Source organism: Thunnus maccoyii, chromosome 11 (assembly GCF_910596095.1).
Source record: "Thunnus maccoyii chromosome 11, fThuMac1.1, whole genome shotgun sequence".
Classification (NCBI taxonomy): Eukaryota; Metazoa; Chordata; class Actinopteri; order Scombriformes; family Scombridae; genus Thunnus; species Thunnus maccoyii.
In genome coordinates this window covers 11214876-11228321 of record NC_056543.1, presented here as the reverse complement: position 1 = coordinate 11228321, position 13446 = coordinate 11214876, and the positions used below count along the sequence as shown (strand labels likewise).

The 13446-nt window shown below is 38.6% G+C and overlaps 1 protein-coding gene across 1 annotated transcript in view; it reads right to left on the bottom strand.

Moving 5' to 3' along the window:
- Positions 1-13446, bottom strand: part of lrp1bb (low density lipoprotein receptor-related protein 1Bb) — a 281139-nt gene that overhangs the window by 38729 nt on the left and 228964 nt on the right. The window contains exons 51-59 of the mRNA XM_042426612.1: positions 11188-11307; positions 10204-10332; positions 9685-9807; positions 8583-8723; positions 8161-8348; positions 6740-6923; positions 6562-6647; positions 3588-3710; positions 130-311 (exon numbers count right to left, since the gene is read on the bottom strand). Of these exons, the coding sequence (XP_042282546.1) occupies positions 130-311; positions 3588-3710; positions 6562-6647; positions 6740-6923; positions 8161-8348; positions 8583-8723; positions 9685-9807; positions 10204-10332; positions 11188-11307 (1276 nt within the window). The remainder of the gene's footprint in view (positions 1-129; positions 312-3587; positions 3711-6561; positions 6648-6739; positions 6924-8160; positions 8349-8582; positions 8724-9684; positions 9808-10203; positions 10333-11187; positions 11308-13446) is intronic.

Below are 13446 nucleotides of genomic sequence, written 5' to 3'. Positions count from 1 at the left end.
AGGTAACCAGGATAGGAATGAAACTGAATACAGACACAAAATGAAATTTCCCGAATGAGAGCTGGATCTGCATTTACAGGTTAAGTATCTACATATACCCCTGTTCTCCACTCAATTTAATATGCTTACCCTGTCTGTGGGTCCAGAGCTAGATCCGTGGGGTTCTTGAGACTAGAGCTGATCAGGATGGTAGGGTAGAGGCCATTAGCTTTGGACACCTCGAGTGTATTCTTTTCTGCATCACACCAATACAGATTTTTTCCTATCCAGTCCACTGCTAAGGCGCTGGGAACTGCTGTTCTGTGGACTATCTGGTAACGCAGGGAGAGGGAAATCAATTTCAGTTGCTAGCTGTGACCCTTGCATCTTAGACACGCTTGAAATTATTAACCATTAATAAACACTTGAGCATGTACAAGGGATAGATCATCTGTCAAGTTGGAAGACATTATTTCAACCTTGACAGAAATAGAAAGCAGATCAGAGTCATTGTGAACCAATTTTTATATCCCACAAACATCACAACACCACATATTTTATTGTTTATTATCAGCATACATTTAATTTTATTTATTTTACCAGGAGATTTTATCCCACAAACATCAATTTAGAGACATTAGTATGCTCTAAGTAACACCCAGAACTAAAATGTACATTCAAGTGATGATAGGGATAGTATTTTTTCAGATCTGGTCTGCATGCCTGTTATCTGAAATGCCTGTTATTTGGTGTTTCTCTTACTAAAACTAATGAAAAGGTTGTCAATCAGTCATATTCAGTTAGGTTTATGTGCCTACAGTATTACCACAACTGCTAAAATTGTGGGAAAGGCATTAACTGACAGCTCTGACAGTTCTCTACATGTTTTTTTTTTTTTTTTTTTTGGTTTGAGAATGGTGTATTGACTTTTGCTTTAAGATAAAAATGTCATGATATATTTAATGGAGCTCAAAATCCTGGTGAAACCTACTATACTCCAAATGATTTCACTTGGACTCTCTGTGAAAGAGCTTGATGTTATAAAAAAATCACACTAGTCTATGCCCTTATTTTGTTAGATCAGGAAGCTGTGTCTAAGGTTGTATCTAATTAATTAAGGTACCAATGTAGTTTGACCCATGCATAATTGTGCATAACATGTTTCTCAAATTAGAGACTACAGATGGAGAGCACAAATCATTTCTGCTCCTGCATGACAGCTACAGTTGTGGCTGACATTAGTAAGAATATAATTAATCTGACTCAGAACAGACTTGTCCTTACTCTTAATTACATTCATTGTATTTTGATGTGCATCTAAATATATACTAGCTGCTAATATAGATCAAAGTGAAAAAAGCTAGACAATATGCATGACGGTTTATTTTATGTGATCCAGTGAAAGCTGTGTAATTTGCTCTTTGCACTTGTGTATGCAATACGCGGTAGTCTCATCAGCTGGATACTCAAATACAATGATGGTGTAAAACTCTCCATCCTCCATCAGAAAACAGTTCATTTCCAAAAAGTACTCTTTGTATGAGTATTTCTTAACTGTGTAAAAGTAAATGATATAAATACAGCAGATGGAATAGGGGAGAGGGCAGCAGAGAGACAGAGAGATGTGGCAACAGCTCATTAATTCTCTCATTAGTCTAATTGCACTATAAAATATAATTGAAGGTATCTAACTGATGTGACCAAAATCTAGGAACTATCTAGGAACTCCATCAATACGCCCACGACAGTCTAGCCTTTGAGTTTGCAAAAGCAGTTGTTCAGAATAAACAATCATTATGCCAGCTGGCAGATAAAGCCAATGCCTTGAAAACACTTTTTCAAAATCCCAGCACCCGTGCAATCTGTCATTAAAGAACATGGTGTGCTTTGAGGCCTTTTCTGTCATCATTTGCAAGAAAATATATAGCCTTGGCAGAAGACTAGACTGTCCCCTAAGCAGTAATTTGGACAAAAAAATAAAAACAGTCTCTAAAATGTGCAATATTTTCCATCACTACTGCCTCCTTGGGAAAAAAATTCATTGATATGCTTTACATTATGTACAATAAAGTCCCTCTGGTGGTCTTCATCCATAGCATCTGACTGCATTGACTGAAAAGATTAATTTATGTTTTAAAAGAACCTTTGGTTCCAGAAAGTTAACTTGTTCTAAACAGGTAACTTATGAGGAATGTCAACGTTTGAATGTGACTCTAAAACATAAAGACCTGAGGAATCCACAGTATGTTGGATCTCTGCAATTACTGAAAGTCATTTGACTTTGGGCTGCACAAAACTTTTGCTTTCAGCCAATTAAAAGTAAAACTTGTTGCTCTAGAACTGAAATGTTCCTGAGAATACTCATTAAAGCTATTGGTGCATTTTGTCTTTCATAATTTTGCTAATCCAAGTTGCGTGTAAGATAAATGTTTTCACATACATGAATAGCAACTCTTCCTTTGTCAAGATCGCACCTGGCAACTGGTGATAGCACTGGCTGTTTCAACAAGAATGGACACAGATTAATTCACCTTAGAAGGTTTAAGGTGAACCCAGTTACATAAGGCAGAAAGCTGCTACATCACATTCTGTGGGATGAAAACAAGCGTTAAGTGGGTGTTTTCCATCAGCTATCGGTTGCAAAATACTTGCTATAACATGACTGATTGTGTAGCCAGAAGTGTAACTGCTAAAACCAAAGTTTCTATGTTTCAGAGCAGTGCAGCAGCACTAAAAAATAAAAGTAAAAACACAGGAAATACTGAAAATAAAATACAAAAATCCTGCATAGTTTTAATCAAACTGTAGAATTCAATTAATCTCTGCCAGGATCAGAGGAAAATCCTATCTTGGCAGAGAAAAAAATCCTCAGATATCCTTACTCATGTCCAGTCTCTCTCTGCCTCACAAGCCTATACCATTGTACTAGATATCAGTGGCTCTTTTAATTAACACAATGTGAGGACCTCCCCGATCTGTGTCTCAGACAGTTTGTCCTCTTGCTGAGCTGTGGCAGTGGCTTAAACACAGACTGTGGAAGTAATTGAGCTGAATGAGTCCAGAACCCCCGCACACCAATGCTAATGAGTTGTGGGATGGGGGCCCAGCAGGTGTTCTGCTGACGTCCCAGTGTCCCCAGTGTCTGGGCTCCGATCCCATGACCCAGACAAATCTGGGTGATTAAACCAAAGAGCACTGTTGTATTCATTGGCCTGTTACATTTATCTGAAAGCCACTGGTGATATTACTAGTATTATCACTTAGACACATTCATTGTTGATTAAGCTAACAGGCTGTTAGCTGCCAACAGTAAAAATTCTTTATGTGGTCTATAAAAAAGGACAAAGCGTGCCCATCATCAACTGATGTGTCATCACATACTGTATGACTCATCTTCAACATAAAAAAGTTAGTGTTGAACGATAGTACATCTTGATAATGTAAAATATATTAGTTAAAAATGCATAAAACAGTAGCTGGATATAGCAAGGAAAGATTAATAAATAAAAGTTGGAGAGGCAGAAATAAAGATAAAGTCAGGGATTCTTGGGTGAAGTAGCACAAGGCACCATACGGTACACAATCACAGCAACTAAATCCTGATGTACCTTGAGATCACTCCCATTGAGGCGCATTCTGTTGATCTTTCGACCACTTGGCCTGGTTGAGTCGACCCAATAGATAAATTCCTTCTTGTAGTCAAAGTCTATGTGGATGATGTTGTTGAGGCCCTGTGAATTACACAAAAGGAAAGGACAGGTCTGTATAAATATGAAAAAGCTATTGAATAGAGGAAATTTAAATGAACTTCAGGAGCAAATTGTCATGTATTTTAATTGTTTATTATATAGAACACCAGTTAACACTGAAACAGACTAGGTTTAATCGATTATTTGAAATACGTACAATTAAATGCCAAAAGCATGAGAATCATTATTTATCTGCCAAAAATGAGCTTAACTTCTACAGTACCTCCTGTGATATTTGCAAGCAATATTGATTTAGGTTTAAGTTTTCCTATAGGTTGCAATGCTCTCAGCTATACAGAGCATTTGTAGAGTCAGTGAAGAACAAGTCGAGTCCTATCGAGTCCTATCAAAGCAGAATGAGGTACTTCCTTTCTCTGTCATGCTCACAAGACCCCACTGTCAGTCAGACAGAGCTGCTCACCAAACAAGTGCCCCCACCCTCCTATCTCACACTATGAGTGCAAAGAAAAAGGTGTCAGAAAATCTGACAGGTGAAATGAGACATCTTCATCAGATCATCAACACCATCACAGACAGGCGCCAAAGTGTCCCGCGGGAGCCTTCCTCCAGTCCAAACATCAGCTATAAAGATGAAACCTGCATGCCCCTTACCGGAGCTTCCAGATCCAGAGCTACATTTTCACTTAATTTCCCCTGCTGACTATATGGAAACCAGCAAGCTACAAAATCAATCATAAGTTTGTAACAATAGATAAAGAAACAATAAATGTGAAAATAATAATAATTAAAAAACAAAGTTTATTACAGTGAAAGTACTTGTATCAATACCAATGTCAATAAATCATTTATTTCCACATATTCAACTACTTTTCTCTCTATATGAACAAGAAGACATTATGCTTGACAGTAAAATCTTAGGGCAGGGGATGCGGTCACCAAAGTTTTGCTTGCCAACGAACTTAACTTTGCTTTTGCTTCAAGCATGATTATGAAGAAGGGATCATTCTATAATACCAGCCAACGATTTCAATTGGTTGCAACAAGTTCAAGTTTATCGACCAATAAAGCTTACTGTACTTCACAGACATAGAACTCTGGCATAGGACTAATTTCCCAAAACAGCAGTTGCTACTGTGTCTATCAACTGTGCTGCGGTTGTCTATAAAAACATTCTGTATTGCTATTTCACTCATTTATTTTGTTATTTTATCTAACAGCTCATGGAAAGCCTAACTTAATTAATGTAAAAAAAAAACAAAGTTATCCAACATCATCACATACCCTTATAAGAAGCAGAACCTGATGTTACAGCTCTACTGAAAAATTAAAACTAGGTAGGAGAACATAAACAGAGCAGCTCTAAAACACACTGTGTTGGAGTATTGTGAGTCAGTTGTATTTGTGGTGGGAGGACAAATTTATGCTGACAGCAGAGGCAATATAAAGATAATGATTGGCTCATTTGAAATTTACATAATATCATGAACATATAATCTGAACAGCGTATGTAATGGTGTGGTTAAGTGATATGAGGTCACTGAAGTATCCACCACCACTTAGCAAAGCCATGTGCACATTTCCCTCTCTAGTTTCCATTACATGCAGTGATTAAAGTGAGTTGTGGCTGATGAGAACTCCGATACAGACAGTAGAGTACATCGAGTCAAGAGGTTAATATGAACGTAAGAGGGGACTGTTGGATACCCGTGGGTTGATTTACAGTCAATCACAGCCAACCATTTGTGATAATCAACAGCCAGATTCAAGCATTGCCCGGAGCAGCTGTGATGAGACCTAGGAACGACTGAAATAGTTTTTCCATGGGGTCCTCGATGGGGTGATTTTGCTTTTTGCCAATCAGAATGGCCAGTTTTCTTTTCCTCCACGGTAAAAGTTGGGAAATCATGATCAACAGTTGACGTCTCATTTACACAGAACAATACTTGACAGAAGTTTGTGCGCCATTAAAAGTTTAACCACAAAACCCACTTGTTAAAATAACTGAAGATGAGGAGTACACTAACCTATGCAGACGTAATTAATAATTTACAGTGAAAAGGAGTTTTCTCCTCATATTTCATGAATGTGCAGCTGAATGAGGTGCTTCTCAGATCAAGAATAGCAAACTTTAGAGACAAAAAAGACCAGAACACACAGAATCTTCACTAGAGTCTGAAACACATCATTTTGTTTTCACTGTCATAATGTCTACTTTATTCTTTTCTGGACATTCATGGACATAACTGTCCATCAATTCTGCAATAAAGGCTGTGTAGTGTTATAATAATATAATAATAATAAAAATTATTATTACAGTACATTCAAAATGTATGACTTGCATCAAGTTTTACTGCTCTGCTCAAAGGTACAATTTCACACAGGTGTACATCATTATACTGTCAGCTTACAGTAAAATGATTGAGGGTTTTCAAACTGGCTCTGACCACCATGTTGTTACACATCTTAATTGGCATACTGATGTTTCCACTTTATGACCTTCATGTATTATCTTTTTACATGCACTTAGGTAACCAGGTTACGGTGAACTTTCTCCAGTAAGCTGATTTCTTAACTGTAAATGAGAAAATGTGTAATCATTATCGGGGTATGGGATTAGAGAAACCTGCTTGTTCTGCATTAAGAGTCAAAGCCATTTAAACCCATACTCCCTCAATGTATAGCTGACACGCTGGGTACAAGAGACAGGGGAGATTCAAAATTAGACAAAAAGAGGACAAGATGGTAATTTGATTGAGAATCTGTTGTTGCCTCTTAGCAGTATATCAATCTAATAATGGAACTACCACTTATCTTCTATCCTGTGAGAATGTCTCTACAGACACTATATGACAATGATACAGATATCGCTTACCTGCTTCAAGATGGTGTAATTTGAGCCATCCACACTCAGTTTCCGGATCTCATGGTGGTCCGCCATAATGAGAAAAGGCTCTTCAGCTGAAATGAGGAACATGCAGTATTAGAGGGCCGGCGGGACTTACAGTAGCACTCTGAAATCTGCAAGTGGAGAGAACAAAAATCAGACTGACCTGATAGAGCCTTGCATGTATTAGGGTTGCGCTCCAAGGCTTCATAGCCATCCACACAAAGGCACTTGTAGGAGCCATAGGTGTTGATGCAGCGTTGGCTACATGGAAGGGTAGTGGAGCATTCGTCAACATCCACACATGTCTTCCCATCATCCTTCAGGTGGAAACCAGGCCAGCATTTACACTGATGACAGGAAAACACAATGAAAAACACAAAATGGTAGATTTGATCATGCATACAGGAAATGCAAGACAAGAGCAAATTACTCATGCTTCATGTTCTGATTGGCAAAGTCATGGAAACAAGAAACATCTGAGATCTTTCTTTACACAATGTTTGTTTTCGTTAGTTTCTTTATACTATGTTATAAAAGCAGTATGCTATAACAGGCTGCACTTTGATAATGATTTAAGATCAGTCTACTTTTTAATCAAAGTTTTATGAATGTAATGAAGGTCAGAAATGAAAATGCCTCAAAAACCTAGCAACTAATATACCCTATATGATGACATCAAAGCCATGATACAGACGTACTGTACCAAAAGTCCATCACACTTCTGTGACCATCGCCCCCCAAAAATAACTCATAGTGCTTGTATCAGCTGCTCAGCAAATCCCTTTCTTAAACAGTTATAACCTTGAGGGCCCTTCTGCTGATCTCTCTGTTCAGGCCATAAACGGATGAGCTAAGGTTCTGCACTGAGTGCTCTCTGTCCAGCTCTGACCCTGTCATGGCAGGCGAGAGAAGTTTGCTATGCTTTCAGCCACTTTTCTGATGCAGTGAACACCATCTTATGGAACAGTAATAGAGGAGAATCCAGGGATGAAGGCATAAACTACTGCAGTATGACAACAGAGATGGCCAACGTAACACTCTAGCGGATGTGGCCTTGACCTGGATTCAACCCCTAACATCACATGCTACTATTGCCAGGCACAGCACAATCGCCCAGCACAGTCAGGTCGCACAGACAGTTGTTGGCATATCATTAAACTCCCTTTACAGTATTCAAGGTTATTCAAAAAGTCAAAGACTAAATGTGTGCATACTCCCACCCATCTTTATCTGTTTAATGATGTGCAAAGTAAGGTTTGATTCATTGTCAGTCATTAATCATTTGTGTCCACACTATTAGTAATATAAGCTCCACATTTCACCTGCTCCTGAATTAGAAAGGATGCTAGTGCTTAGAATTGTGGGTCAGTGGACTCTACAAACTAAAATCTCTAAACTTGAATATTACATATAATGCAAATCACACAGTCTCATTGCTATCTTTCCATTTGCACTTCTACTGCAGCTTGGTTTAACTTTCAGCTGGATGCATTAGATTTATGGACTAACTGTATTCAGCAAGTGATTCTGAAGAGGAATTCACTTCCAAGCTACTGAACCATGACTAGTTCACTGGTCACTTACCTTGTATCCCACAGGAAGATCTTGGCAGTCTTGTGTGCACCTACTAACCCGACGATTCAAGCATTCATTCACATTACAGTTTCTCTCATCTGACCGGTCACCACAATCATCTTTCCCATCACAGAGATTCCCCTCAGAAATACAGCGTCCATTGGAGCACATGAAGAAGGAGCCATTGCACAAGCTTCCTGAAAAGAGCAAGAGACGACTGTCACTGGCACAACGCCCTTAATTTCTCAACAAAGTTGGGGAATGTTTTTGACCTGACAAAGGATGTCAACAGCTTAATTCCTTTCAGAAAAGCTCTCCTGGTTGTAGCACCTTTTAATTCCGCCATATGTCCCTGCCAGTTTCCTGGGCGAAAGGTGCTGCTGGTGACACTGATGAAAAGATTCCAGCTGAGAGCCAAACAGCAGTCTTACCTGCAGCCAGACATTTGAGGTTCAGAGGCAGTTCGTCAGAGTGGTCAGGACAGTCTGCATAGCCATCACACTCCCACTGCGAGCTGAGAAGACAGCGGCCATCCCTGCAGCGAAATTCCTCTGATCCACATGAACGATAGACTGAAGAAAGAGAGATAGCCACTTTTTCGTCAAGTTACACTTGGGGGTAGCAGTGACACAGCTTCAGTTTAAGGTGAAACTTTAGCGGAATTCAGAGCAAATAGTGTAAAATACAGCTGCACAAGGCAAGATTTCCACTGAAGCACCCCCCTAGTGTATATAAGAAACATTGTTAATCAACAAATCAAGCCATCCAGAGGTGTAATGGTCTCAATAATGTCAAATATAAATTTAGAAAACCCTGAATAATAGAATATCACTACTCAGTCCCAAAAAACATAAATGCATAAAAAGATAATAACAATAATAATAATAAACCAGCTGCTAAAAGACCTAACCAAATTCCATCTTTAAAAGCTTAAACATTTTTACTGTGGAAGGCACAGTTTATCTAATCAATCAATCAATCAATCAATCAATTTCTGGTTAAAAAAGCAAATCATTTATATACTGTAGGTAATCATAATATCATTCCAAATTGTGTTATTCTATCTCAGAATTTTGCATACACAAACTGGCCAAGGAGTAAAGTAACTGCATAAAAACATTATATCTCCTACAGCGTATCTCCGCTCTGCACAAGTCATGTTTTTGGCCCTTCATGTGGGGTCTCCACCACAACTATGGCTTCATGTTTTAACTAGACTTTATTCTGGGCTCCACCTCCATTTTGAATTGTACTTTTATTCACTTCAGGTTTGATCTGCCTAAATCTGTCATATATTTATCATACTGTAAATCTTAATGAGTCTTATCTCACAGATTAATTAGTTAACAGCTCTGATATTCTAGTCCTTTTAATATGATTATCATGTAGAACCTCTTTTCTGAAGGGAGAATATGCAGAGTTTAAACAGTATAGGTAATACAAGAGACAAAAGTAATGCAGCTTTAAATAAAGCCATATTCATATACAATTTGTGAATATTAAGAGCAAGAGAGCAAAAAAAAATCTACTTGCCACATTCCACAGACTCATCAGATCCATCACCACAATCGTCATCATGGTCGCAGACGAATCTCTGGGAGATGCATGCTTTGTTGTGGCAGTGAAACGAGCTGTCATCACATGTGTTGTTGGGTGCTAATGCATGAGAAGAAGTGGGGTTCAAGTGCAAATCAATGGATACTTTTTTTTTTCAACAATGGCATGCAATATGTGTAGAACATCAACAGTTCTACACATTTTTCTACTGTTTTTCAGTTATTAAGAGAATTGTGCAAATGTGCAAATACAACAGCTTTCCACTTTATACTATTTTTCTTGTTCAAACTGAACTTTGCACAGGAATTTACAGTATAGTGGGTGTTACGTGGGTTTCATGTTCTATGAGCTACTATTTTACACAGTGTATTATAAAATTGTACATGGACAACAATGTGTAAACAAACAATGATCTCTTAATTCTGGGATTACATTCAGTTGTTTTTATAATTGCAGCAAGCAATTCAATGTGCTGAACTAGAAGGCAGAATTTACCACAGCCAGCTGCAGACAGTTCATCACTCCCATCGGGGCAGTCCCTTTCACCATCACAGAGCCAGCGTTTCGGAACACAGGCGTACGACCCTGGGCAGCTGAACAGCCCTGGAGCGCATGTCACTGAGCCTGAAAGCAACACAGGACCACATGCTCTACTTTCAAAAGCCAAAAATATAATGGGTCAAATGCTCCACAGAGAAGAATAAGTATAAAGGGCACTGAACTGACGCAGGTGTATTTTGTTTTGCTAGGATGGTACCCTGTTACCAGTAATTTACAAAAACCAAAGCACTTCACTTCACATTAGAACTCAAAGAATTAAGGTTTTGGTTATGGTGTTAAACTGATACCCCTTTATGACCCCAATGGATTTTAATCATGCAGCAGTTCCCCTTGTAGCAATAAACAAGCTATTGTGTGTAACAATTATTTACTTGAATTCTGTACGTCAGCAATACTCTTCTTTATCTGTCTGAGGCAAAAGCAACCACTGCAGAAAAAATGGCTGCATTGAGAAATAAAAGGTGAATGCAGTAGCCTAATTAGGCATGCACAGCTACAATACATAAGTTGCTTTTGACTGGAATTGGGCCTCGGAAACCTCTGGGCCATTTTGTTAATATTTCCTTGACACTCCATTACAATCCAATTATACAACCAATGTTCACAGCAATTCTTGTCTTTTTATTGCAGTTGGATTTCTCTTATTTTATTGTGGAATTCATTACACACACATCTCTTTTGTCCATTTAAATAGCTGTGCCTCTGGGGCCTGATGAAAAATCTATTTGCCTCAGTGCCCACTCGAATCATCAGAAATGCCTGCGGTCTCATTTGTTGGCTTATTAAGATTGTTTAATTTCTGTCCATCCATTTCCAGCTCTGTTAAGAGGAAGACATGGAGCTGTCACACGTTATGTAGCAGATGTGACCTTTTATACCCACAGCAAGACTCCTCATGACATCTGAAAGGGCACTAACCACAGATCTGCACGCTCTCGTCAAGGCCATCCTCGCAGTCGTTCTCCCCATCACACAACCATTGTTTGGCAATGCACTTATTCTTCGAGCAGGCAAACTGGTTCCATAAGCATGATGAGTCTGCAATGGGCAATGGGAAAGAAATTTCAGTGCCATAAATCATACAAAGTGAGGAGGAAACAACAACAAAGCGGCATACCCTATAGAAGGGGCTTAGTGCCTTTAATCAAAACACAACAAGTGGGCTGCCTCCTATTTGCCCCTTGGCTTGCTTGTTTTCCTTTGTAGCTTTTCGGCTTAGCAGCACACATGAGTATAGCTGCCACACAAAGGACTGTGCGTAGTATTTCTTTCTTTTCTTTCATGGTTACTGTGCAAGAAAAAAAATCAACTGAGCACAAAACAATTTTAAATAATGTTTGGATTACATTTTTTAAATAATGTAATATCAAAGCTTGTAGGTACTGATTATTGAGATAAATTTACTCTTATTATATCTGACAAGAAACTAGTGTGCCGGTAGTGATGGGAACAGTTAGATGTGAACTGTGATGCATTCCGTTGATCATTGTGTAAAATGTGGATATATTCATAAACTGTGCAGAGTTTGTGTCACTGAGCCACCCCGCTCTCCCTGGGGAGCCGTTCTGTGGTCTTTTTCTCTCAGATGCCTGGACTGGCAAAGTCTGACATAGCTTTGATGAGATGTTGAGAGAAAGACGGGGGGATATGTGCTCTAGGTCAGACCACAGCACAAGGAATTATGGATCCTACTGGGGGTGGGTGGAAGGGATGGAGGGGGTCTGTCTCTCATGCTGCATTGCTTTCCTTCCTGTCAGACTTTGTTCATCACACCAGCTTTATGTGTACTGATAGGATGATGTAAGATAAGGATGAGATAAATATTAAGTGGCTAAATCTGGAAACCATGATTATTCAGACTTTCTGTGCGTGATATTAAATTTGCACTTCAAATGCGAACAGCTGCTTCACAGGTATTACAAAATAGCAGGTCTACAGCACATTAAATGTATCAAAGGAAGTCTTTCATGTCTCATTTTCAATAGTGTTTCAAGCAGTAGAAAGGCACATTATGCATTGTGAAGTGACAAATGACTATTTCATCTAATCAGATGTGGAATTTGAAATTTCTGAAATGTAATGACATTTTCCTCAAACCATTTTGCATTTGCCGTCAGATTATCAGTGGCTGGAGCTTTTTATATGATAATTAACTTGGAGGAATGGGAATACTGTCTATTTGTCCTAAGAAAGCTATTCAGAACTTCTCAAAGAATTGTCGCATAATTCATATCAGTTCTGATATAAGCACATTTGAAGCATGGGGTGTTATCATTTCACACAGGCACAAATGGCATTCTTAGATGAAGGAATGGAAATGCTGTTCATGTGTTATGCATCTCTCTAACAACATTCATGGCCAATTTACAAAATTTATCTGATAACCCGAAGACCATTAAATATAAAAACTGGATTGAACTGAACTGCCTTTCTCTATCTGTTAGAACTGAAAAGTGAACAAAGGTGCTGGTTAATTATACAGGAAGAGCAACCCAGACAAGTAAAAGATTTGCAATATCTAAGTCAAACACTCTCAAAGACATGTAAGTTCTGTGGTCACATTTTATTTGTGTTATTCCGCTTCTTAGAATTAGCCTCTGATGTCAGCAGTCCAAAACTGCTGGGGTATGGCTGGTTTGAAGGCAAAATGAATCATACATAAACAAGACTGAAGTTTACAGCCATGCTAGTGGCTCTTTGAGGCTGTACTTAGGCACAGAACTGTTTTGAGCTAAATGCTATAGCGTCAGCATGCTAAGATGCTCACACTGACACTGCTAACATGATGATGTTTAAGCATGAACTGTATTGTTTACAACAACTCCCCCAAATGAAATGACAAAACACGTCACTTGTAAAAGCCCTCCAGTACGACACATAAAAACATCTCTGGGCTGACACCCCTATCAGCAGGATGACATCATTTGTCTGTGTCTTCAAAAACTGTTGTAAATCACTGTTGGAAAAATAAATACATTTTATAAGGTAATGTAAAGGTTTGCTTAGGTTTAAGTACAAACATGCCACGGACATTTGATAAAATGATAATGTTTTTTTACTGGAAGTACAGTCACAACATTTACCTTGATAATTTAGTCCAGCATGTTAGCATGCAAACATTTGCTAATTAGCAAATGATGATGACAGTAGAAGAAAAGTCGAGATTTGACCAAAGTC